This window comes from Anas platyrhynchos, chromosome 3 (genome assembly GCF_047663525.1).
Source record: "Anas platyrhynchos isolate ZD024472 breed Pekin duck chromosome 3, IASCAAS_PekinDuck_T2T, whole genome shotgun sequence".
In the NCBI taxonomy this organism is placed as follows: domain Eukaryota; kingdom Metazoa; phylum Chordata; class Aves; order Anseriformes; family Anatidae; genus Anas; species Anas platyrhynchos.
The window spans coordinates 43,247,665-43,269,508 of NC_092589.1; the positions used below are offsets into that span (position 1 = coordinate 43,247,665).

Here is a 21,844-nt window from a genome sequence, read left to right on the forward strand (position 1 = left end):
AAAACTTTTATGAGGCTCATTCGGCGCAGATCCATTTGCTTGGAGGGCAATTACGTGTAATCCCTGCAAGAATCAGGTCGCTGTGACCTCGGGCAAAAAGGAGGCTTGAAAGGAGAGATGATCCTTGGGCTCCCTGCTGCAGAGCCCCCAGTTCCTCGCCGTTGTGCACAGTGCCGTGCCAGGACACTGGCTGGGCAGCAGGGAAATGCAGGCAGAGCCTTTTGGCTCTTGAATTATCATCCAGGGTAGTGTGTCAGGCGGTTTGTAATATTGCTGAAATGAGGATGAAATGGTCAGGTGTGTATAGTTTTCAGTTACAAGTGTGATGTTTGGTAATGTGCCAGGAATTATGAAGGATGACTTGGTCAACCAGTACGTAAGGTAGAGCCATAGACAACAGGCAGGTTTATCAATATCACCTTCTTGTTACCTGCTTAATTTGTTCCTGGGAGAAGATACAATGGTGTTGAGCTGTGCCTGCTATCCAGAAGGTTTCTTCCTTGGTTCTTGTTAGGTGCTCTCTGGAAAATCCTTCCTAGCATTCTGCTAAGAAGCTAGTTGGCAGTTTTGACAGAAATCTGACTTTAACCATTCATTTATTTAAGTCCCCTTTCTTAGGATACTCTTCTGTGTTGTTTTTTTTTTTTTTGTTTGTTTGTTTGTTTTGTTTTCTCCTCAGTTGTCCACAAAATAAAAAGATTAAAAACCAGAACCAAAAAAATTCCCAAAGCAAAAATAAACCAACCATGTAACCCATGGCCAAATAATTCTCCTTAGTCTTGGAAGGGAAAAATTACCTTCATCTGTGTTTCTCTGCTTGCATTTCTCTCAGGTAAGCGTTAAGCAGGATGAACTTGCTCGTTGTAGAATGTTATTGATGCTGAAGTGAGAAAGTAAACATAAAGTATTCCTGTAAGGTGTCCTGTGTGCTTTGTCACAAGCGGACAAAATTGGAGAGGGCGTTGTGCTGCCAGACATGCATTTAGTGTGGGAGATACCTTGAGAGGTAGGTTAGAAGGACTGGGAGCAGGTATGCTCTGAAAGTTTAGGCAGTCCAAGACAAATTGTAGATGCCCCTTCTCAAAGCATCAGAGGTTGTGTATCTGTGCCAATGGGAAAATCAGGCAAATGTTCACAGCTTAACCTAGGAGATCTTTTGGGAGCGTTCCTTGTTGGTTTTGCAAATATTGAATGCAAAATCTGGATTAGTTACAGAAGTGCATCCTTACATTTTGCTTACTTCACCATTCTCCCATGCCTGTAAGCTAAAGGCACGATGATACCAGAAAACACAGTCCTTTTTCCTTTTTTTGTGGCACTTCTGGTTATGGGGAATACTGGGAGAGGAGCGTGGGGATCAGCAGATAGCACCTTCTCCACAGAAATGTCTGTACAGGGGGAAGAAATGGATTTGTATGGGGATGGCTAAGGACTTTGAATGTAATGAAGAAAAAGATACTTCGTGGAGCTAATACTTGTGGGGAATAAATTCATCACGCAAAGCTGAGAAAGCTCCTGAGTGTCAATGTGCCTCTGAAAATGGTAAAAGTAATTCTAAAAGTTGAATGGCATGGCATTTAATTATGTGAGGAACCGAAGGGGCTAAAAAATAATAACCTGGTATATCAGAAAGCAATTTAAAATGTAAGCTAGGGAAAATGGAATATTTCTGTCACAATAAGATGAATTCCACCACTGGCTGCATTGATTTAGTGCCTAGAGTTTTGTTGCAAACAGATCTGTAACTATGGAGGAAAAAAAAGCAGACTTTTGTTCCCTCAACCTCCCAAGCCAACCCATTGCACTTCTCAGCAGGAACGGAGAGGAAGATTTGGGTAAATACACAAACAGGACTTAAGAATTTAATTAGCTCTGTTGGTTGTTCAATCTCCAGTTGTCTGATTTAATTGTCCCTTTCAAAGGGATCATTTGAAGCAGAGCTCCATATGTGATGTGAATGTCAGTAAACCCAGCTTGTTAGTGTACAGTACGAAGGCCAAAGCTGAATTCTTGTGGGTATTCGCAGCCTTCAATAAATAGTGCGACGGTTCTGAGGAGAGATCGTTCCTTACGCCCACTCGCCCTTAAGATGTTTCCCTTCAATTCAGAAATGAATATTCAGTTAAAAAGTTATTATACATCTTGTCTTTCAAAATATTCTTGGCACTGCATAGGAGTCTGCCTGCAAAGGGGTGGGATTTTTCTCCTCCTTCCACCTTCTGCATGGAAGCGCTGGAACCGAGCAGTGCCTGGTAGACTTATAGGTTTGTCTGCGTGTTTGTTTGGCTTCCTTTGGGGCCTGCCAGCCCTCCTTCCTCGGCGCTGGGCCTCCTGCTCCGGCCTCGCAGGGCAGAGATGGCGCGGCGGCCTGGCGTGATAGCTCCAGGCCTTCGGCTGTGGGGCTCTTGAGTCTGTCAAAGTGAAAGAAGGAGGGCTAAGGCTTGTTACAGGGAGTGCCTGCTGGATGATGTATCTTTTATTTTGAGCGATGGGGGAATTTCATTTAGGAGAGTGGTTGTTTTCCAGTAATTTTGCGAAGGGAAAGTGTAGTTTAAGGGTTTTTCAGGGAAGCGGGGTTGTTTACTGACATCGTTCTTGGCGATGATTTGTTTGAACAGTTTCAGTCGCCTCGTAGCTTAAGTAAGGAACTGAAATCTTTGCGAGAGTGTAGGCTTAGGGTATTAAGAATAACGAAAAGAAGGGCTGACAGAAATGTGTTGCGGGAGAACTCCTTGTACTGAGTGATTGGATGATAAAAAGCCAGAGGAAATTGCTCGCAGATAAATGAAAGTAATGTGTGTGGGAGGAAGGGGGGTCACAGCTCTCCGTACGCCGTGATGAGTTCTGCACCAGGTGTTACTGCTCTGGAGAGGTTTTGTACTTACAGTAGTTCTGTAAAAATGGCAGTGTAATTATCGGTAAAATAGGTGCCAGGACTCATTTGTGGAGGAATAGAAAACAAAACAGAAAGCGTAAATGTGCCTCTGTGTAAATGTGCGATGTTCACCTGTCTTAAATACTGTGTGCGGTTCTGGTAACTCCTCACCTTGCCTCTCACCTCCCCCACTCCACAAACGTTGTAAAGAAGGAAAATCTCAAGTATGGAGTCACAAAACCTAGTAGGAGACCTCAGTTTGGAACGTGTCTGATTAGGAGACCTGCAAAAGCCATGAATGACAAGAAGAAGGGAATGGAGAGTGAGCATCTGCTGTCCTTTCCAGGAGACTAAGGAGCCCTGAGCAAAACGCGCATGAGAGTACTAGGGATTTGGGGTTTTGGATTAGGTATTTTTCATTGTCTTTACCTTACCAGTACGGTGATGACACTTGCATTCCTACACAGCCTTTCTGGGCTCTTGTGTGTTTTTGGCCTGTGGAGAGGAGAAGAAATGAGCTTGCAGGAGGACAGAAGAGAGCTGAGGTGAGGCTGAGGAGGGCAGCCTCGCTGTGTGCTGGAGGAGTGAAGCCTGCTCTGAGAGAGGAGGAAGAACATGGACCTTGGACGCAGGATCACTTTTGCAGAAAGGACTGGGGAATGGATGGAAAGGAAGGAAGCAGCCAAACACAGGAGCTGTAGAAATAGGCAGGCAATCCTCTGCCTACTGAAACACACTTCCAAGGAGGGGATGGAAACAGGAGTGTCAGGATCTGAGATTCTGCTGTCAGCAAATGCCTGTCAAACTCGTGAGCATTGTGCCAGCACTCCATCCCCCAGCAGATGACAGCCTATTACTGGTATAATTTTATTTTGTTCACCTTGACTGCTCTGTGTTGAGGCCGTGTTACTGACTGAAGAACCATTATAACTTTTAGACAACACCTCATAATGGAATATTCTTTTTAAGTGACACCACATAGGTAAGAAGATATAAAGACACTCTCAAGATTAAACACCAGAATGAAAATACGCTTTTATAACGTCATTTTAGACTTGTTTTACATAAATGTACTTTTTGAGGTATCTGTAAACTGAATTGGTTTTTTCCTTACAACATTGCTGCCCAGCTTGGTGCATATGATGGACTTGCTGAGAAGACAGATTAAACATGTGTAGAAGAAAGCTGTGTTGGATCTCCAGTTCATTTGCAGCAGGTGTTTGAAGTTATGTGGTGAGAGATGCAAGAAATGGCAGTAAAGAATATTTTCTCCTGGACAGGATGAGCTGAACCCTGCCCAGGGGAACTGAGCCAGTGCCACAGAGCTGCCATGTAATGTGCTCATTGAAAATGGGCATCTCCTGGCCAGGCATCTGCTACATCTGTGGTGGTCTCTTCCCAGGTTTCAACTTGGTCATCTGTTTTTGTGTGACTGGGAAGCATCTAACTCGATGCCTCGAGCTCAAATCAAAACCGCTTGATCTATAATCTAGTGAATATAATCTAGCGCAGTGCAGTATCTGTTATCTGAAGTGCTGGATCCTACATGTGGAAAACTACTTCGTTTTGGAATTCATAACTATCTGTACTAGAGCATCTCATCTGTAAGATGTGCCATTTGTCTACATTCATTTCCACAGCAAATCTCTTAATGCAATATTGTTGGAGCATTTAGAAGTTGTAGAAATGAGCATGTCAAAAAAAAAATAATTACATGCATGAAGAATCCTGCCCTCAGAAGAGAATTTAAATTTCTAGAGGGCTTTTCTAGGAAATAAGGTGCAGTCAGAAAGCTGAATGCCAGAAAGACTGGAATAGAGACTGTGCTCTTCTGTAGTAGTTAAGCAAGCCAATTTAATGGATGACAATAGTTCTGGTACTTTCAACATTTTGTTGCTGGTTTTGCCACTTGATGTTGTTGCCTTTAGGTATTAGTTGTTACGGTTATGTTCAGTTGTTGTTCATCCGCTTCATACCTTAAGGTGGCTTAATTTCCCTTCCAAAAAATAATTTAAATACTGTTTAATTACGATGGACCAATTCAGATAAAAGGATGCTCTTGGTCAACCTTGTAACAGAAATAATGGCAAACAGAGTGGAGAAAACTCTTGTGTCTCATTGGGTTAGAAGAGGTTTGTTCAATTTGCAGGAAGGTTATCAGCTGGTATCTGTGTATGGTGCGTTTGGCTGCCACTGGGCAGGAGGAGAAGAGAATCACAAATGAGTTGTGTTCTTGTAGGGTCACACTTTGGATGCTCTGATGGTGTGTGGGGAGTCTGAGTTCCCAACTGCAAGTCAGTTAAGTTCCTGATGCCAAATGATATAAAAGTCCATCTTGTTCAAGTAAATATTGTTGTTGTTAAGGTTGTGTGTCCTGTGTCATTGGATTCATTTTACTTTGATAGAGGGTATGTGTACCCTCATCTTTGATCTGTCTTGCTCTTTTTATGTCTAAAATCTGCCAAGCAATAGCAGCTGTAGCATTATTTTTGGAAGCACGTGGCCTGTGCTGGACAAAGACAAGTAGAGTGCAGTGTATTTGCCTGGCTTTGCCTTGGTGCCACCGCTCATCATGGTGGGGCTGTGTAGTGTCTTCTAGACGGAGCTTCGTCTTGTCCTAACCTGCTGCTGGGCCTCAGAGCAGCAGCAGAAGTTCAGGAGGGGGCCAGTGTCCTGGAGCACCATGTAGTCACAGCAGGCTGGAAGATCTCTCTGAAGGCTCTTGACTTGGGGCGTGTAGCTGAGGGGAGCGGAGGTTTGCAGCAAAACTGGCGGCCCAGAGTTGCCACCACAGGGCACTGCTGCAAGGGGTTTGCTGGTGTTTGTGTGATCCCTTCTAGATAACCTGCGTGTCTTTTTGCTTCTCCTTAAGTCTGTTGTGCAAAGGGTTTAGCACCCACTGATTTAGCCCTTGTCAGTTGTCTTCCTGCGATGTTTCTCAGTAACTTGCAGGCAGGTGGAAGCTTTGGGTTTCTGGGGTTTAACATGGCTGGTCTAACTGCGGGTAGCTCCCTGGCAGTTCCCTGGCCTTTGGTGTTTTGTCTACAGTTTACTGCCATCTTCCATTTTATCCCTGGAAAATACCTAGTGTAACTTTCAGCGCGGAGCTTTGCTGATCAATATGTTATAAGCGTAGTCAGGTTCAAGAAATTGCCTTCATTACTATCTTGAGATGAAAAATTGATTTAGTTGCATTCTCTCTGTGCTAATTCGTTGGTGCTTTACATTGCCATAAAAGGTATTAAGAGCTCCTTATTTTCCAGCAGTGTCATCAATCCTAATGAAGAGAGAAGAATGAGAATTTATATTGTGTGTATGGGATAGCTGATCTCTGACTTAGCTCTTCATTTGTAAACGTTGCTGAAGACTTTGCTTCTCTTCTCCTTACTGTGCTTAGGTTATAGCTGGAATCGAGGGGCTGGGATAGGAACAAAACTGAAGAATATGGTGAAGGAATACTAATTTACACTGCTTTTTAATCAACTTCAAAAACGAGATGATGAAAATTTAATGAAAGCTATTGTCAAGGAATTAAAATGTTACTTGTGAATTTGTTTGGTTTGGTCCTGCATTAATTAATACTGGGACTATTTTTAATATTTATCAGTCATTAGTTCACTATTTTTGGCTCTGAAATGTCCAAAGTTTTGTTCTTTACCTGTGGTGTTATGCAGAAGAGCTTTGCACGTGCCTGCTAATTTAAATACAACTGCGTGTGGGTAATCTTGTAGCTCTGCTGATGAATGTGAGTGACTCAGTGGCATAAATGAACATAAATGAGCAAAAAGGGGGTGTAGTGGGAAAAGAAGCCAAAAGAAAAAAAATAATAATAAGGAAAGGGTTTTCTTGGGCATTCCTGTTGTTGCTTTTCCCACTGTCCATAGGGCTGATCTCTGCAGGAAGCTGCCAGGGATGGTCTGTCTGCAGAACACTTTGGCATTTTTAGGTTCAGTACAAGCGCTCATTGTTCCAGAGCAGATGGATAAACTAAAATCAAGCCGAAGCGTGTACTGTGACTGTGGTCACTGCTAATGATAAAGCAGTTATTTTTTAATGATGTTTAAAAAGATCTTGGCAAGTTCTAAACAGCCGTGTTGAGCTGAAAAAAAAAAAAAGCTTTCCCTTTTGTCTCCACTAAAGTTAACCTTGGGTTTTCCATCCACTTCCGAATATTTCTTGTTACAAACACAGGTGATAGCAGTCAGTCCTCTCTGAGACTCATCGTGCATCTACAGGTGTTGAAGACCAGGATAAAAAAAGAAGTTGGCTAAAACATAAAGTAGATGCAGCTTAAAAAAAAGTCTTATGTCAACATACAAGCAGATTTATTAGATTTATAGATGTTACTCTCAAAAGGTGGGCTTCCCTGAGAAAAGCCATCAGCAGATAGGATGCAAGCAGGTAAGATAAGGTGTGCTTTCTGGGACATCCGCAGCCTTTCAGCTCACATGCAGAATGAGATCTGGGCACGCACAAATTGCGGGTACTGTGACTCAGTAACTTCGTATGTGAGAACTCGCTTGTCTCCAAGAAAACCCATGTGTCCCTGTGCGAGGCTCTCAGCATTTACTGTCAGCTGAGGGGTTCTGTAAAAGAATCACCTTGGGGGCTGGTGAGGCTTCACGAGGAGCTCTGTTATCTCCTGCAGTGTGTGTTTTGGTCAGGTGTGTTGGGGTTGTGCCGTGAACCCCCGCTTTCCTTTGGCTTTGGGGGGGGCGTGAGGTGGGACACTGGGGTTGGTGCTGGGCCAGGTGAGGGAGCCACTTGTGTTGGTTTCCCCTGCTGTGGGGGGTGAGGGAAGGACCTGCTGCTTCTGGGGGTTTTGTTTCTTGCTGCGTGCAGTCGTGTCACAGAGCCTGGGACCCATCACCAGAGATATTCAGAGAGCGCCTTCAGCAGGCCTGTCTGACGGGAAGGTGACAAGCAGCCAGTGGGCGAGAGGAGGAAGATGCTGGTTGAGCTCATGGGGTCACCTGTGCCCTTCTCCTGCGAGCCACCGTTCATATGGTTACCTCTTACGGCTCGAGTGACTTTCCAAAACCTCCTAGCAGGGCCTGATGCGAATGGAAAGTTTCCCATTGACATCAGTGAGCGGTGAAATCTCACCTTTGGTTTCCAGGCTGGCCTCATTCAGGGCCTTCCCTAAAAGCCGTCTTGGCAGCAGCACCTACAAAACAAATACGTTGCTTTCATTTAAATAATTGAAGATGCCTCGTCTAGATATCTTGTCTGAACTGGGTGACAACCTGATTGTATCTCCCACACCTTTGACTTTCATTAATCCCTCCCTTCCTTCTCTTGTTTGTGTCATGCTTGCCAGCGAGGTCTCCTCTCCGTGAGAGCATCCAGCCTGCCCTCGGGTTCTGTCAAAGAGCCGTGAGATGCTGCGGAGTCTTTACGGTCTCTGCAGTAGAGACACAACATCTTGTTTTGTTTATTGAGTCAACGTAACCCATTCCTCATTTTTGCAGTAGGCGCCAAGCTGAGTAGGAAGAAAATATGAATTTTCTCTTATTTCAGTCTGTAGCTTGAAGGACCATGAATGTATTAATCCCAGAGATTTGACAACAAAGCAATCCCTTGCTGTCGATATGGAAAAGTAGGTACTTTACTGTTTTTTAAGGGAATTACCAAGCTGATAGATGTCTTCTGCAGTAATGAATTGAAGAACAGAGTAGGATGAAGATACTATACTGAACAGAAGTTAATATTTGGTTGTGTTAACAATAGGATGCTCATTCTTGCAGGTCTGCTGATGATTTGGGATGAGTTGGTAATATTTTATAAGTTAACCATGCAGGAAAAAAATGAATTTCCATTCTTTTGTTTTATGTTTAGATACATCACTTTGAAATCACAGCATGAAAGCAGCATGAAATGTTATGGAGAAGACGGCACGGCAAGATACAGCAGTCTCACAAATAATCAAAAATCAGGTAATGTTGCAACATCACAAGTCCACTTTCTACTAGGCTTGCTTGTTTAATGTGGCTTGGTGCTTTTTGACTATTTCCCAGAATTCGCAGTTCTGAGTCTCTGTAGCTTTACTGATGGGCTTCTTAAATATGGCTAATTGTGTGTTGGCTATTTCCTGTGAAACACTGTTTTATGTACCTCAGTATGTATGGCACAGGAGATCCCCGTGTTTTTACATCTTTCTTAAAGGTCTTAAAGGCCTGCCTTGGCTTTATTGTCTAGTACAAGCAAAGTCGACGTGACCTTAATTAAAAGAAGTGAGTCTGTGGTGCTCAGTTCAGCATAGCTGCTCAATTTTATCAAGTCCCATTGCTAGGTACCAACATGATGTATTTTAGAGGTACTTTTCAAAGGGTCCTGCAGCTGCATTTATGAAAATGTGATTTCCTTTGGGGGAGATGCTGGATCAAAATAGCTGTTCCCTCCCTATTGAAAGCTTAGCCATATGCTATTTCCCACATGCTACTCCTGCCTGTTTTTTTTTCTTTTTTTTTTTTTCCTAATTGTTTATTTGTCTCAGGATGTTTCCTTCTTGCCTGTTTTTGCAAATCCCAGCATATGTTCTCTGACTGCTTCACGGCAGTTACAGTCACAGAAAAAGGCAATCACCTTACAAGCTTCAGAACATAAACACTACAGAGGTCAGGAAGAAATTGGCAAAGTGCATTATAAGGGTGCTCGCCTTATACTAAAATATTGTTTGCCAACTGCTGAGGCTGGAACAAGAGCTGATGGATTGATGTTTGAGTGGAAAGGCATAAATATTCCCCCCTCTCTCAATTCCATCAACAAATTCATCAAATCAACAGTAGTGACTAGACATTGTAATGTACCCATGTCTGGCAGTGGGCAAAGCCTGACCTCTCTCCCTGTGATCTTCATGCTGGGGTCTTGGCAGGTCTGCAGAACTAGGGTCTTTCTGAAGAAAAAAAAATTGCTCAGTTAAGTAATACAAGTAAACTGGAAAATGAAATTGAGGGCAATTTGGATCACAGGACATGTTCATCTTCGAGGAAGCATGTGGAAGAATTGCCCTTGATGTAGGACTCAGCAGAAGGTGATACAATTTCTTAACACATCAGCAGTCAGTAAACCTGAATTGGCTGAAGACATTTCAAATAAAGTTTCATAGACAGCTTCAGCTTTGATCAAATATACAATGATGTATTGGTGAATATTAAAAAACATTGTGTTTTTATCAGAGGTGATCAGCCCCTTTAATAAATGCTGTCTTCTGTAAGCTTTTTAGTTACTTAGTCTTGGGATATGCAATTCAAATGCCCTTCTGGCCTCAGCCAAGGTTTTATATTTTATTTTTACTTTATCATATTATATTTGCACATCATTTAACGTTTGCCATTTTTATGAAATAATGCTGTGCTTGCTTCAGCCACAGTTCTGCAAAACCTTCAAAGTACCTTGAAACCGTAACGTTGCTTAACTGACAACAAAGATGATTGGAGCGCTGAAGCAGCCTTCCTCATTTCTACGGGACCCATGGAACTTTATCTCCCTTAAACTAAACTGAGTTAATGGCTTTATTTAGGAAGTAGCCTCCTCTTCTTGAATAACAAGAATTCTGTTAGTTTTAGGAAAAAAAGTTTTCATTAAATTACCAGTGCCTCAGAATGCATTTTCTACTTATAACTTAGATCAAAAGAAGAGGAAAATGTTTCTGCTTGTTTGTCTTCCTCTCTCCTCCCCCTTTATTCTAGAGACTTTCCTGAGATGATCAACTGTTGTTTTTTCGTTGTTTTTTTTTTAAACTTTATTGAAGTGGAGAAATTGCTCGGTTCCCCTCCCAGTGCCGTTGTTGCTTTCCCCTCCCCCAAGTCCAATGTGTTTTTTATTAAAGTGAATTAGGACATTCTCATTTCTCTTAAGAGTGGAAATGGGAACAGCTCAAATGTGCAGCCACATGAGACTCACCAGCCTTTCCAACTGCACTGCAGAAGGAGCTCAGCTGCAAAGGGAATGATAATTTTTGAAGGATTTGTGCAACTGTTGAAGAATTACCAGTGTTAATAATAAAAAGCAGCTAATCTGTTTTTCCTCTTCCGTTTTGAGTGTTTAGCTTTCCTGATATGCTTTCTATAAAACCAGTGTACTAAGTATTTTGCTTCCTTTCCATCTTTTTGCTTTTGCAATTATTTTATTCCTGTATGCTCTCCTATGTCAGAGTGTTTTTGTGGTGGTGTTTTTGCCTAACAACTCCATCTTTGGGGTTTGTATGCAGATGTGGGGCATGGATTTGAGACCTCTACCATTGAAAGATAGCATTGAAGTGCAGTACAAAACATACAAATAGTTTTATCCAGGACTGGGATAAAGAGGTTTTCAGCATGAAGTATTTGTCCTTGAGATAGCTATATAAATTGTTGGTGGCCCTTGAAATCCACATGGCTGTTTTGCTGCTTGTTCTAACCAAAATAGCTACAATCCTGCATCTTTTAACCCTTATTTCCAGTGTTTGCCTCTCTTTGTTGTTACATCCGACACTCATTCAGAAGTTCTGAAGGAAAAAAGGTAGATGTGATGTTTGAGTTACTATCTTCCTACCTCCCTATCTCCTTTTCTCTCTGCTAATTCTCCCAGCTACCTTGCCTGGCATTAGAAAGTATTGGTTCTGCTTTAGTTCTGTGCCTCTTTCCTCACATGCTTATTTCCTGTGCCAAAAAACTGGAGCTGGGGCTTGAGCTGTAGCTAAACGAAGAGTTATGGAAGCAAACCTCGTGTCTCGGCAGCCTGCAAGAGCACGGGTGTCTCTGAAACATACCGCTCTTCCTCTCCCAGCTGAGTTAAGGCTTCTGAAGACGTAGGGATAGAGCCAGCTCTGTTCCTGGAAGCTGGCTTTGGGAAACGCAGCTGTGTCCCATCTCATAGATCTCTCCTGGGTTTTAAAGGCGCTCTCTCTGGTGGGTTCTTAGTGGTGGTTTTATGCCAGTAGTGCCCAGCTGAGAATCACTCCTGTCTGTGCTATCATTTACTTAAAGGATGGCGTATAGTTAGCTCAGGTGTCGGGGGCTCCTGGTGCTGTCAGTGTTGGCAAAAGAGAGTGTATCAGGGAAGGATCTACTGTGTACTTGTCTCTGTCCTGAGAGAAATCGGAGAGAGAGAGATAGATGATGTGAATGATGGCTGGCTGGATTTAGGAACAGCACAGCAAATCATCTCACAGTTCTGAGTTACAAAGCAAGCCAGTAAAAACATTCCGGTAAAAAAGCTAAAATTGAGTAAGATAAATCCTGTTTTGTTTCTGTTGACGCTAAGTGGTAGGAAAAAAAAATGAAAGAAAGGAAGGAAGGGAACAGAGAACTTCTGGTTTTGGATTTTGACTTATGTGTGGTAAAAACAAAGCTTATGTTCTGATAGCAAAAAGACGGGCACCTGAGAAAGCCCTGTCTCAGCCTGTCTGACTAAAGGGCAATAAGGTGTCATTAAAACGTGACTCTGGTGTTGGAAGAACAAAAAGTAGTGATGCATTTCTCTAAGCAGGCGTGCTTTGAGTTAAATATTATTCAAAACAAACAAACAAACCAAACGAAAAACCAATCAAACAAAAAACAGAACAAACAACCACCCAACAAAGCAAAACAAAGTTGTTTAAATTGCTGAAAATGGTAAACTTACTGCAACTGATGTGTTACAGTCCCTGGCAGCACTGTGCAAATCAGCATCTGCTAATGCTATTGCTTGTGAGTAGCTGCAAGTGCTCTGTCCTGCAGAAGCCAGTTGAGTGTGGAAGAGTTGTTGGTTTGTTGTTGTTGTTTTGGTTGTTTGGTTGTGGTTTTTTGTTTGTGTGTGTGTGTTTTTTTGCTTCTGCCTTCTTATCTAGTCTTCCTTTTTCGGACTAACTGGTAGTTCATCTGTAAAAACATGTAGATTTTTTTGAGTAAAGTCATTGCTGAAAATTTTGAAGTCAGTTGAAACTATAGGATCCAATTCCATTTTGATTTGCAGCCATGCAGCATACTGAGACAGCTTAGATCAGTGCCATAATAATTTGACAGCCTATTAATGAGACTGCTTCCTTCAGCGTGTGCTTGCCTACAGTCTTTTGTTATCCCTCTCCATTAACTTTGTTCTGAAACTGGAGTCGGCTGGCATTCGGTCCTGTTTTTGCAGCCCACACCCAGCACAACTTGCGCGCACTGACTTATTTGGTGTGGATGTCTAGCTCTGAAATTCGTGCTGGGTTCAGGGAGCTGAAAAATGTGACTGTGACTTGATATGTTGTGTACTAGAGTTGAAATTTTCTGCAGGTTTCAGGTTCTGTGTTGTGTGATAGAGCTTTTTCTTTTTTTTTTAATATGTTACAATTATCCTCCCCTTTTTGCTGCCTGCCTTTTTCTCTAGGATTTTCTGTCTCTCCAGTGATACAATTTATGAAGGATGTAAAATCGGATCATCTTTATTGAAGACTGATAACATCAGAATATTCTTCCATTTTCTGTATACCAGAATTAAATTATGGCGCGCTTCCAGGAGCAACTATTGCTTGTATTGCCTTAGAGTTGCCTGTGTTTTGAAGAGGGAGACAGTCGGCGTGTGTAAAGGCATTTCGGCAAGCTCAGCATGTCTGTGGCTTTCAGCCTGTGCAGCTTACAGGGACCACACTGAAACGATGAGAGAAGAGTTGGAGTGAAACCTCGTCTCTGCTGAAATCAATTGAGCTTCCATTAGTTTGAGTCCAGATTCCATCCATAATGTTAAATAGGGCATTTCTCTTTCTAGGCAGTCTGCAGAAATGTTTCTGTCCTTTTGCATTTGTTTTCATGTTTCTTCGTAACGATTGCGTAATTGGGATATATCTGCAATGTCAGAAATGTAATAGGCTCAGAGCGTAAGTGACTGCTGGAAAGGACAGGAGCACACGGCTGCAGGACCGCTCCTACTTTAAAACTCCTGCTGCTTTCCGAAGTTGAGTTGTTTAATTTAACCATTTAGTAGTAAGCTGCTGTTGTGATAAATGGCAATTAGAGGTGTTCAGAAGTGTGTGCTTAACAAAAAGGAGAAAAAAGCCTTTTCTTCCTGTCACTGGAAGGAACAGAAATCATTCAGCACGCTGCCAATGGCTTCTCACTTGGCTAGAGACTAACTTCTGTGCTCCTACAGCCTTAATCATGTTTCGTACAGCATCGGAATACTCCTTGTTAACTTTTAATCCAGCAAACAATGTATTCTGTGGGCTTTTCGTTAAATTTGATTGCAGATACTCAGCATATAGCGTCATGCCCTTGAATTTAAGCCTGTTCAGGTACTAAAAACAACTCTGATGTCTCAGGGTCTGGTTTATTACTGGCTGTGCCTCAAACACGAACACCTTGACCAGTACATGGAGAACCGGGAGAGGTAAACCCCCAGGTGAGAGAGTGCTGTAAGTGGAGTTTGGTGTGGTTTCAAACAGCTGCCCACAGAGCTGCCGTGGCTGCGGGTGGTGGCATCAGCCAGCGTGGTGCTCCTCCTGTGGCAGAGGTTCAGGGACCTGCCTGGCTGCTTGGGTCGTTTTTCTAGCTAAATTGTGTTATTGGCTGCTTTAGGAGTAAGTGCTCCTACTGCCCTAGCCCTGAAGCTCTTGTGGTCTTTTAATTGTCTCCTGAAGATATTTACTCTCCTTCACTGGTTTGTGTCACTGTTAGGTCTCGTCCTTTGGCTAATGCTTGTCACTTCACATAAACTGCAAAAAGAATGGCTAAAACTGAGAGCTCGGTGTAAACTGTAATGCCATCAAGAAGCGAAGATAGGACATAGGTCCTATGCAAAAGGTGTATGAATAGGTCCACTCGTGCCCTGGTCTCAGGGAAAGATGGTCAGAGTCCCAGCCAAGCTTTAGGAATTGGCAGGCATGAAAGGAGATGATATTCCTGTGCAGGATCCCCCCTTCCTCTAAAAGCTGATGGCCTTTCAGTGTGAAATACCACACAAGTGTTTATTTTTATGCCCTTTGAATGCTTTGTGCAGGCTTTGTGTAGTTTCTCTTCATAACTTTTAATAGGAAGTCTTTGAAGTTGGGTTGTGGCTAAAAAAAAATCTTGTTGGCAGGCTGGCCGTTCATTGTTGACTCCTATCTTTTTTAATTGTACATCCATAAAAATCTGGAAGGGAGCGTGCGCGGAGCAAATACGAAGCGACGCATATTTCTGGAAGGGGAAATAAGCTTGCAATTATTCGCTGCCATTATTAGTCACGTGAAAAAGTTACATACTAATGGTTGCAGATGGTGTACACAAAAACTGTCTGTACGCACTGAAAGCCTTCTTCCTTGGGAGCTATGGTTTTCTGTCATACATTGTGCTACAACGGAAAGGGGGTTTTGTGCCCGCAGCTATATATTGCTCTTATTTGCTGTTGCTAGCACAGGACTCGTTAATATGCATCTGGCAATGGTTAAAATTGTCTGTATCTGTGGCTTCACGTTTATTCATCCACATCAAGGATTCTCTTAGGTTAAAAAAAGGTAAGGAGATCGGTACAAAGGAGCCTTTGATGGAAAGTGTTACGTGTAGAAAGGCAGATGTGAAAGGGCAGGGTTGAAGTTGTGGGCTAATATTGTTGTGTTCTTGTTCAAGTTCAGAATCACGGTTTGTGTTGAAACGCACTCGTGTGTGCAGGCACATTGTGCCTCCCTGCATGTGGATGATTGTAGGCACAGCGATCGCGTCGTGTTGTGGGATGGAGAAACAGCCTCGTAACGTGACTACATTTGTGTTGTTGTTGTGCTGTTCATTGAAAACGGTACAGGCGTCGGTGAAGTGTTGTTCTGAATTGCAGTTTGTGTGGTGAGAAAGATAAATGGTTGCATTTAGCATGAATTAGTCTGTTAAAATAATGCAAACTGAAGAAAGGTAAGAGAGGAGAAGAGAGGCTGGAATTCAGTGCTTCTGGTGTAAGGTGAGCGACCATAACAGATTTCCAAGGACTTATTTGCTCTTAGCACTGATCAGATTCCAAACAGGTGAGCAAAGAAAGCTGCAAGCACAGCTGCATTTGGGTAACTGTGCTTGTGATTTGGGGGTGTGTTTTTATTTATTTATTTACTTGTTTTAGGGTTTTTGTTTGTTCTGTCACAGCAATGAGCATTGGTCTTGCATCTTACTCTTCAGTGATGCTTTGTTTTCATTCCACTGGTGGATGCTTCCTGTAGGTACCCTGAAAGCTGTGAGAAGCTGTGGAAGGCTCTGTGCAAATCCTGGATGGCAATTACGTATTATTTTTTTTTGGAGGTCCTTTTAATCTGAGTACTGTCGGCTTTGTTGAAAGCCCTGGTTTTCTTTTACCCTTCTTTTCAGGCCTTTGTGCAGGCGTCTGTTATTTTATGCTAGAAAATGGATGTGTTGCTTCTGACGAGAAAGCTGTAATGCTAGAAAAGGTGATTTGGCTCGATAGTTAACTGTCTGGCTAAAGCTAGTCACAAGAGAGCAATATGTGGCCAGCTATGGCTTGAATGCTCATATACTTCAGGAAGAAATAACTCTTGGTTTAGAAGAACGGGCCTTTATGGGTCTGGCAGAATGATTTTATCAGAGAACTAGAGAAGAAGCAGGATAATGGGATGAGATGAAGTAATCTAACTGCTCTGGAATAGCCCAGCTGCTACAATTTTGCATATGATTATGTGTTTTGAACCAGGAGATTTTGCGGTTTGCTTTGAGGCAGTAAGGAGAACAGTTTATGTGGAAAGCCAGCACTTACCCTGCCTTTCTGTTGCCCCACAGGTGCCTGGCGCGCTGAACCTGTCACCGGTCTGTGTAAGATTTGCGCTGTGGTCCATTTTTTGAAGATGTGAAGCAACGTTGAGTCTGCGATTGGAATTACTGACAGACTGGAGGAAATCTTAGTCCTTGCAATGCACACGGACATGCTGAACTATAAGTAATCCTAGCTTCTCTTCCCCTCCCCTCCCCTCCCTCACTCAGCTATCTCAGGGTTCATAGAGATTTCAATGGTTCGCGTGCCTGTAAGCTTGGAACAGAAGTGACCAAAAATGGGGGACCAGCAATTGTATAAAACTAACCATGCTGCCAACAGCAACGAGAACTTGTACTACCAACAGCACCAAATGAACTCCCTTCCATCGCTAAACCACAGTTACGGGACATCTGTTATGGATGCTCCCCAGGCGTCCCCTCTGTCCCCCCAGTTTCCCCAAGATTCAAGAGACAGTATAGCTTTGCCTGTAGGTTCAAAAAGTCTTGGGTCAATGGATACACCTAGACAAACATGGACGCATTCTGGCTCAGGAAACCATGTCCCAGCGAGGAACAATTTGAGTAATCAAAGCGCAATGTGGAGCCCCCTCGGGCAGGGGGAGTCTCACGACGGATACCAATATCCTTATTCTCAACCCAGCGAAAATCGGTCGCAAAAAATTACCAGTGGGGTCCTGCATAAATTGGACTCCTTTACGCAAGTATTTGCTAACCAAAATCTGAGAATTCAAGTCAACAACATGGCTCAGGTTTTGCACACCGAGTCTACGATGGTGGATAATCCTGGTGACAGCGCGCTCAGGCAGCTGCTGTCCCAGAAGCCAGCGGTTGAGCAACAGCCTGTAACTTCCAGTGTACAAAGATATCAACCAGTGCCACAACAAACGCACCAGAATTTTGCAAGCACACAGCAAAAGCAGCAAATGCAAGTCATGCAGCACCAACAGTTGTACTACGACTACCAGCAGCATTTATCGCAGATGCAGATGCATTCCGCCTTTCAGCAAGGGCAGACGCACGTGCAGCAGGTGCAGTCCCAGCAGCTCCTACCGCAACAGATGCAGCACTTGCAGCAGGCTCAGTACTACGCTCAGCCGCAGCAGGGACATCAGCGGCTCTCGATACAGGAGATCCAGCAGCAGCAGCCACAGCCAACTCGGCAGCAGCAGCAGAGGCAGTGCCCGATGCAAATAGCTCAGTATTACCAAACGCAACCCGTCATGCAGCAGCTCCAGCAGCAGCAGCAACAGATGCAACTGCAGCTTCCTCCGTATCACCGGGAACCCGATCCAAAGACTATGCACGAACCCCACCAGTACCCTCAGGACCCGAGTCATCCTGTGCAGCTCATCCAGTTGGGAGCGGTGCCTCAGTATTGCTACCAGGACCCCCACGAGCAGTACAGGCACTTGTACCCGCAGGGTTTGCTGCAGCAGCAGCACGACCAGCAGAAGCAATACCCGAGTGAGAGCAGAGCTCCCTCTCTGAACTCCCACGTCGGCCTCACGCCGCCAGAGACAGCGGAGGATCCTGCGCGGCCGGAGATCAACTCTGTGGGTAACACTGTCCCTCATCGAACTCTTTTGCCACCCTCGGGAGCTCATCTGAACAACAAAAGCTCTCAGCAGGACTCGCCCAGCGCCGGGTGGCCTCAGGTAGGTGGCATTTCAGATCCCTGCTCAGACAAACTTATTCTGTAGAAGAGCAGCCAGGTATGGAAATGAAACTGCTGCGGGAGAGCTGGGAAGGTATGATGTGAGCAGTGGGCATTGCTTGGGTGATTTGGGGAGCTGTGGTAACAGACTTTGCTGTCTGCATGGCTGGCTTGGCTACAGGCCAGGCTGGCAGCAGCATGAAACCACTGCTGTGGGGCTGCTGGCTCCCTCTGGAGAGGGTTCGGGGAGCTTGGGGTCAGGTTCAGGGGAGGAGAAACCCGGTTACAGCAAGGTCCTCCTGCTCCTTTTTTGACGCCTGAGGGCCTGAATGTGCACGAAGACTTAGCTCCTTGTTTCCAAAAGTAACACTGCTGGGTCAGAGGGAAGGCTTTGAACAGCAGGTGGGTGCAAGAAAACTTGTGCTCGCCATGCTCACAGGGGCACTGATTTGCTGGATACATGTAAGGCTCTCAGTTCAGAGACCTGTAGTATTAAGAAAATCATATGCAAAATGCATGCATAAAGCTGTGAGGATGTTCATTTATGTATTACTATTTCCTGAAAAATTCTTTTTTGCCTTTTTCCCCTCGTTTTCCCTCTCCTCCTTTGATAGCAGGTGCAATTGTCAGACGGCAGACTGCAGCCGCTGTCGCCAGAACAAAGGTATTAATATTTTGTGTTAGTGGTTTAAATATGAGAAATACAAAGCAGTGCTGCAGCTTAAAGGGAGGAGAATGCAGTCTGGGTAGGTCATAGATCTTACTCTTCTAGAAACATCTTTTTTTAGCTTTGTGGATATAAGCTTGTGTGATTTTACACTCCACACCCTTCTAGCAATAAAATCAAGCGCTTTGTCTTTCCCCCCCCCAAAAAAAACAAAATAAAAAAAGAACCAGGCAGAGGAACAGCCTGCACTCGGTGTTGCATTTGTAAGAGAAGGGCGATGATGCATTTAGATTTGTATCTTCAGCAGCAGGGACCTTCTATTTTTCTTAAGGTCTTGCCTCTGCAGGGCTGAGGCATCCATCCCCCAGCCCTAAGCAGGGGCAGTACATCCAAGTACTCGCTGAGTGCTGTCACAGAGGGGAAGTGAGGATCTGTCACAATAGATCTCCTGGCTTCTCAGACTTCTCCATGTCAAGGGTCACCTTATAAAAGCATGTTAGAGGGAGTTCCTACTTGAAGGTTTCCTTCTCCCCATCTTGGGAACAGCTGGCCTAGGTTATCACCTGTGTATTCCACAGTACTCACCCTGTGCTTAGCTGTGGCTTCATAAACATTTAGCTGTAAAATTTTATTGACTTCCTTAACAAAAAAGCTTCCTCTGCAATGAAAGGAACATGCCAACCTGATGTCTCTTCTTCTGTTCCATGCTAAAAAACAAACAAATAAAAAACAAACAATAGTGGCCAGAACAGAGAAACACTTCCTGAGAGAGCTGATGTGAAGAACAAGCTAACGTGTTCAATATGCTTGAAGGAGTTTAAGAGTTTGCCTGCTCTGAATGGTCACATGAGATCTCATGGAGGAGTACGAGCATCTCCTAACTTCAAACAGGTAGCAGTTCATTTTACTTCAGTATTTGACTCTCTTCTTTCGATGTTGATGTTTGCTTGCTTTGCCACGCTTTGCTTTGCTGTGAAAACCTGTTCTCCTTGGCGCTGTTTTATGTCACACCCTGTGGAAGTAGAAATGCACAGAATTCTGCTAATTTACAGGCCAGAAGTCTCGCTTAAAAGTGAGAGAGTGGTGGAGGACAGAACAATGTTTGTGCCTCTTTGTGTCTCTGCACATTACAAACACACGACGAAGTCATGGCACAAGCTTCTGAATTTTTCCCCTTGTGTTTGTTTATTATATTAGAAATATCAGGAACATCAAGTCTTCCTTATTTTCATTTGGACTACTTAGATGACTAAGGGATGTTTATTGGAAGCATTCCCAGGCTTTAATTGAAGGAGCAGGATTGTTGAATCTTTGACAGCTTTCTTCCCGAGTGTTTTAGTTCTATAGGTATCAACAAATACCAAATGAAAAATGTGGGTTTAAATTGTTCTGAATAAAAATAACTTGCCTGTCAATCAGTTTTTCAGTGTCCTGATATTTAAAAAATCCTCTCTTGATGGGGAGAACTACGGGAAGGCAAAGAGCTACCACAGTTACACCATCTGTATCTCTTTGTTTTTAGGTGGGTGATGGGGAATTCTGCCTTTATAGAGATCTAAAAAAAGGGGCACATCTTTATTGCCCATTCTGTGAGTGATCTGTAAAGATGCTTAATGTGGTTGTTTATCACCGAGGCTAAATCCTGTATAGGAGTTGCAAGTAATCTGCCAACTTCGTTCAAGGCAAAGAGTCCAAGAAGCAAGGCTGTTGTGTGTTTCGTAACCCTGGCCACTTCTTTTCAGCCACGGTGCATACGTTGTGTAGTTATCGATCCAGAAGCAGCCCTCCCTCACTCGGGCTGAAAGCCTCTAATTGTCTGTACAGGATGAAGGAGAGAAACCACCACAGCAGCCGCTGCCTAAAGAGGTGGATAGCCTCGCGCCCATCATCATGCCAGTGTCTGTCCCTGTAAAGCTTCTGTCACCCGAGCCCAGCACGCAGCCCTCTGCCAGCACTGCCACAGTCAAAGACAAGCCTGCCAACTCTGTGTCAGATGATGAGATGCCCGTTCTCGTGAAGATGACTTACTCTCCACCGTGCAGTCCCAAAGTGGCCAACCCCTGCTCGTCCTCTGTGAGTGCTGCATTTCTTGCCACTAACCGTGCTGTGCTTGTTAAATCCCTTTGCTTATAGTGCTGCTGTGTTCTAAAATGTCCGTGTTTTAGAGTATTTTCTGGAATCCTAATGATGCCTAAAAAACAAAAAGAGGCCATGGCATTGTATCATTTCTTCCTCGGTCCTTTGAAAATACTAATTTTCTCTTTACTGGGGAATCAAGACTTAGCTGAAAATAAGCCATTTGAAATTGGAATGTGATACTCTTTTTATCCCACTAGAACAAAGGGATTTAGTATCTTTTTACTGTTTTTGTTTTTTCCTTTTCAGGCTGCTTTGTTTTTATGTTATTGCTTAAATTCGGCAGTTTTATTTCTTCCTGTTTTTTGAGTCAGATATATGTGCTTCTCATTTCAGCTGTAGATACGAAGGCACTGTGCCGTACTTAGTGCGTGCTGTGAGCCAATACGAAGCTTGCTGACTTGGAGTTTTAAAACGAAGTCATTTTTCCCTTTCCTTCTGCATGCATCAGATCTAAGGGTTAATCATTGGGAATTCTGACATAGGAAAAATGGCTGTGCTTAGTGCTTTCATTTCGCTCATAAAACTGAAATTGTCAAATAGCACGAGGAACTGATGAGCCCTTGAATGAGATGTGAGAACGCTCTTTATTGTTTTCCTGAAGAGTCCTGGAGCAAGCAGTATTATTTTGTTCACAGTCCAGTCCAGGAATAGATGCTGCTCATTGTTTTGAATCCGTGCTTGCAGACTACGCCATGATAAGGGATTACTGGAGAGTAGAAGTACTCTACTTATCCATAATATTATCTATATAATAACGTGAGAAATATTCCAGTGATTTTTATTTTCTCACCAGTCAGATGGCTAAATGAGGGGACAGCATACAC

The 21,844-nt window shown here is 43.6% G+C and overlaps 1 protein-coding gene across 9 annotated transcripts in view; it reads left to right on the top strand.

Moving 5' to 3' along the window:
* The window catches only part of TRERF1 (transcriptional regulating factor 1), a 101,135-nt gene that overhangs the window by 59,800 nt on the left and 19,491 nt on the right, over positions 1 to 21,844 (top strand). For 5 of the 9 annotated variants that reach the window (XM_027454144.3, XM_027454146.3, XM_027454145.3 and 2 more), the window contains exons 3-7: positions 8,714 to 8,811; positions 16,567 to 18,215; positions 18,829 to 18,878; positions 19,622 to 19,772; positions 20,706 to 20,954. In XM_027454144.3, the coding sequence (XP_027309945.1) occupies positions 16,836 to 18,215; positions 18,829 to 18,878; positions 19,622 to 19,772; positions 20,706 to 20,954 (1,830 nt within the window). In that variant the 5' untranslated portion in view covers positions 8,714 to 8,811; positions 16,567 to 16,835. The remainder of the gene's footprint in view (positions 1 to 8,713; positions 8,812 to 16,566; positions 18,216 to 18,828; positions 18,879 to 19,621; positions 19,773 to 20,705; positions 20,955 to 21,844) is intronic. The other 4 variants (XM_027454147.3, XM_072035771.1, XM_027454150.3 and 1 more) reach the window with 3 other exon arrangements.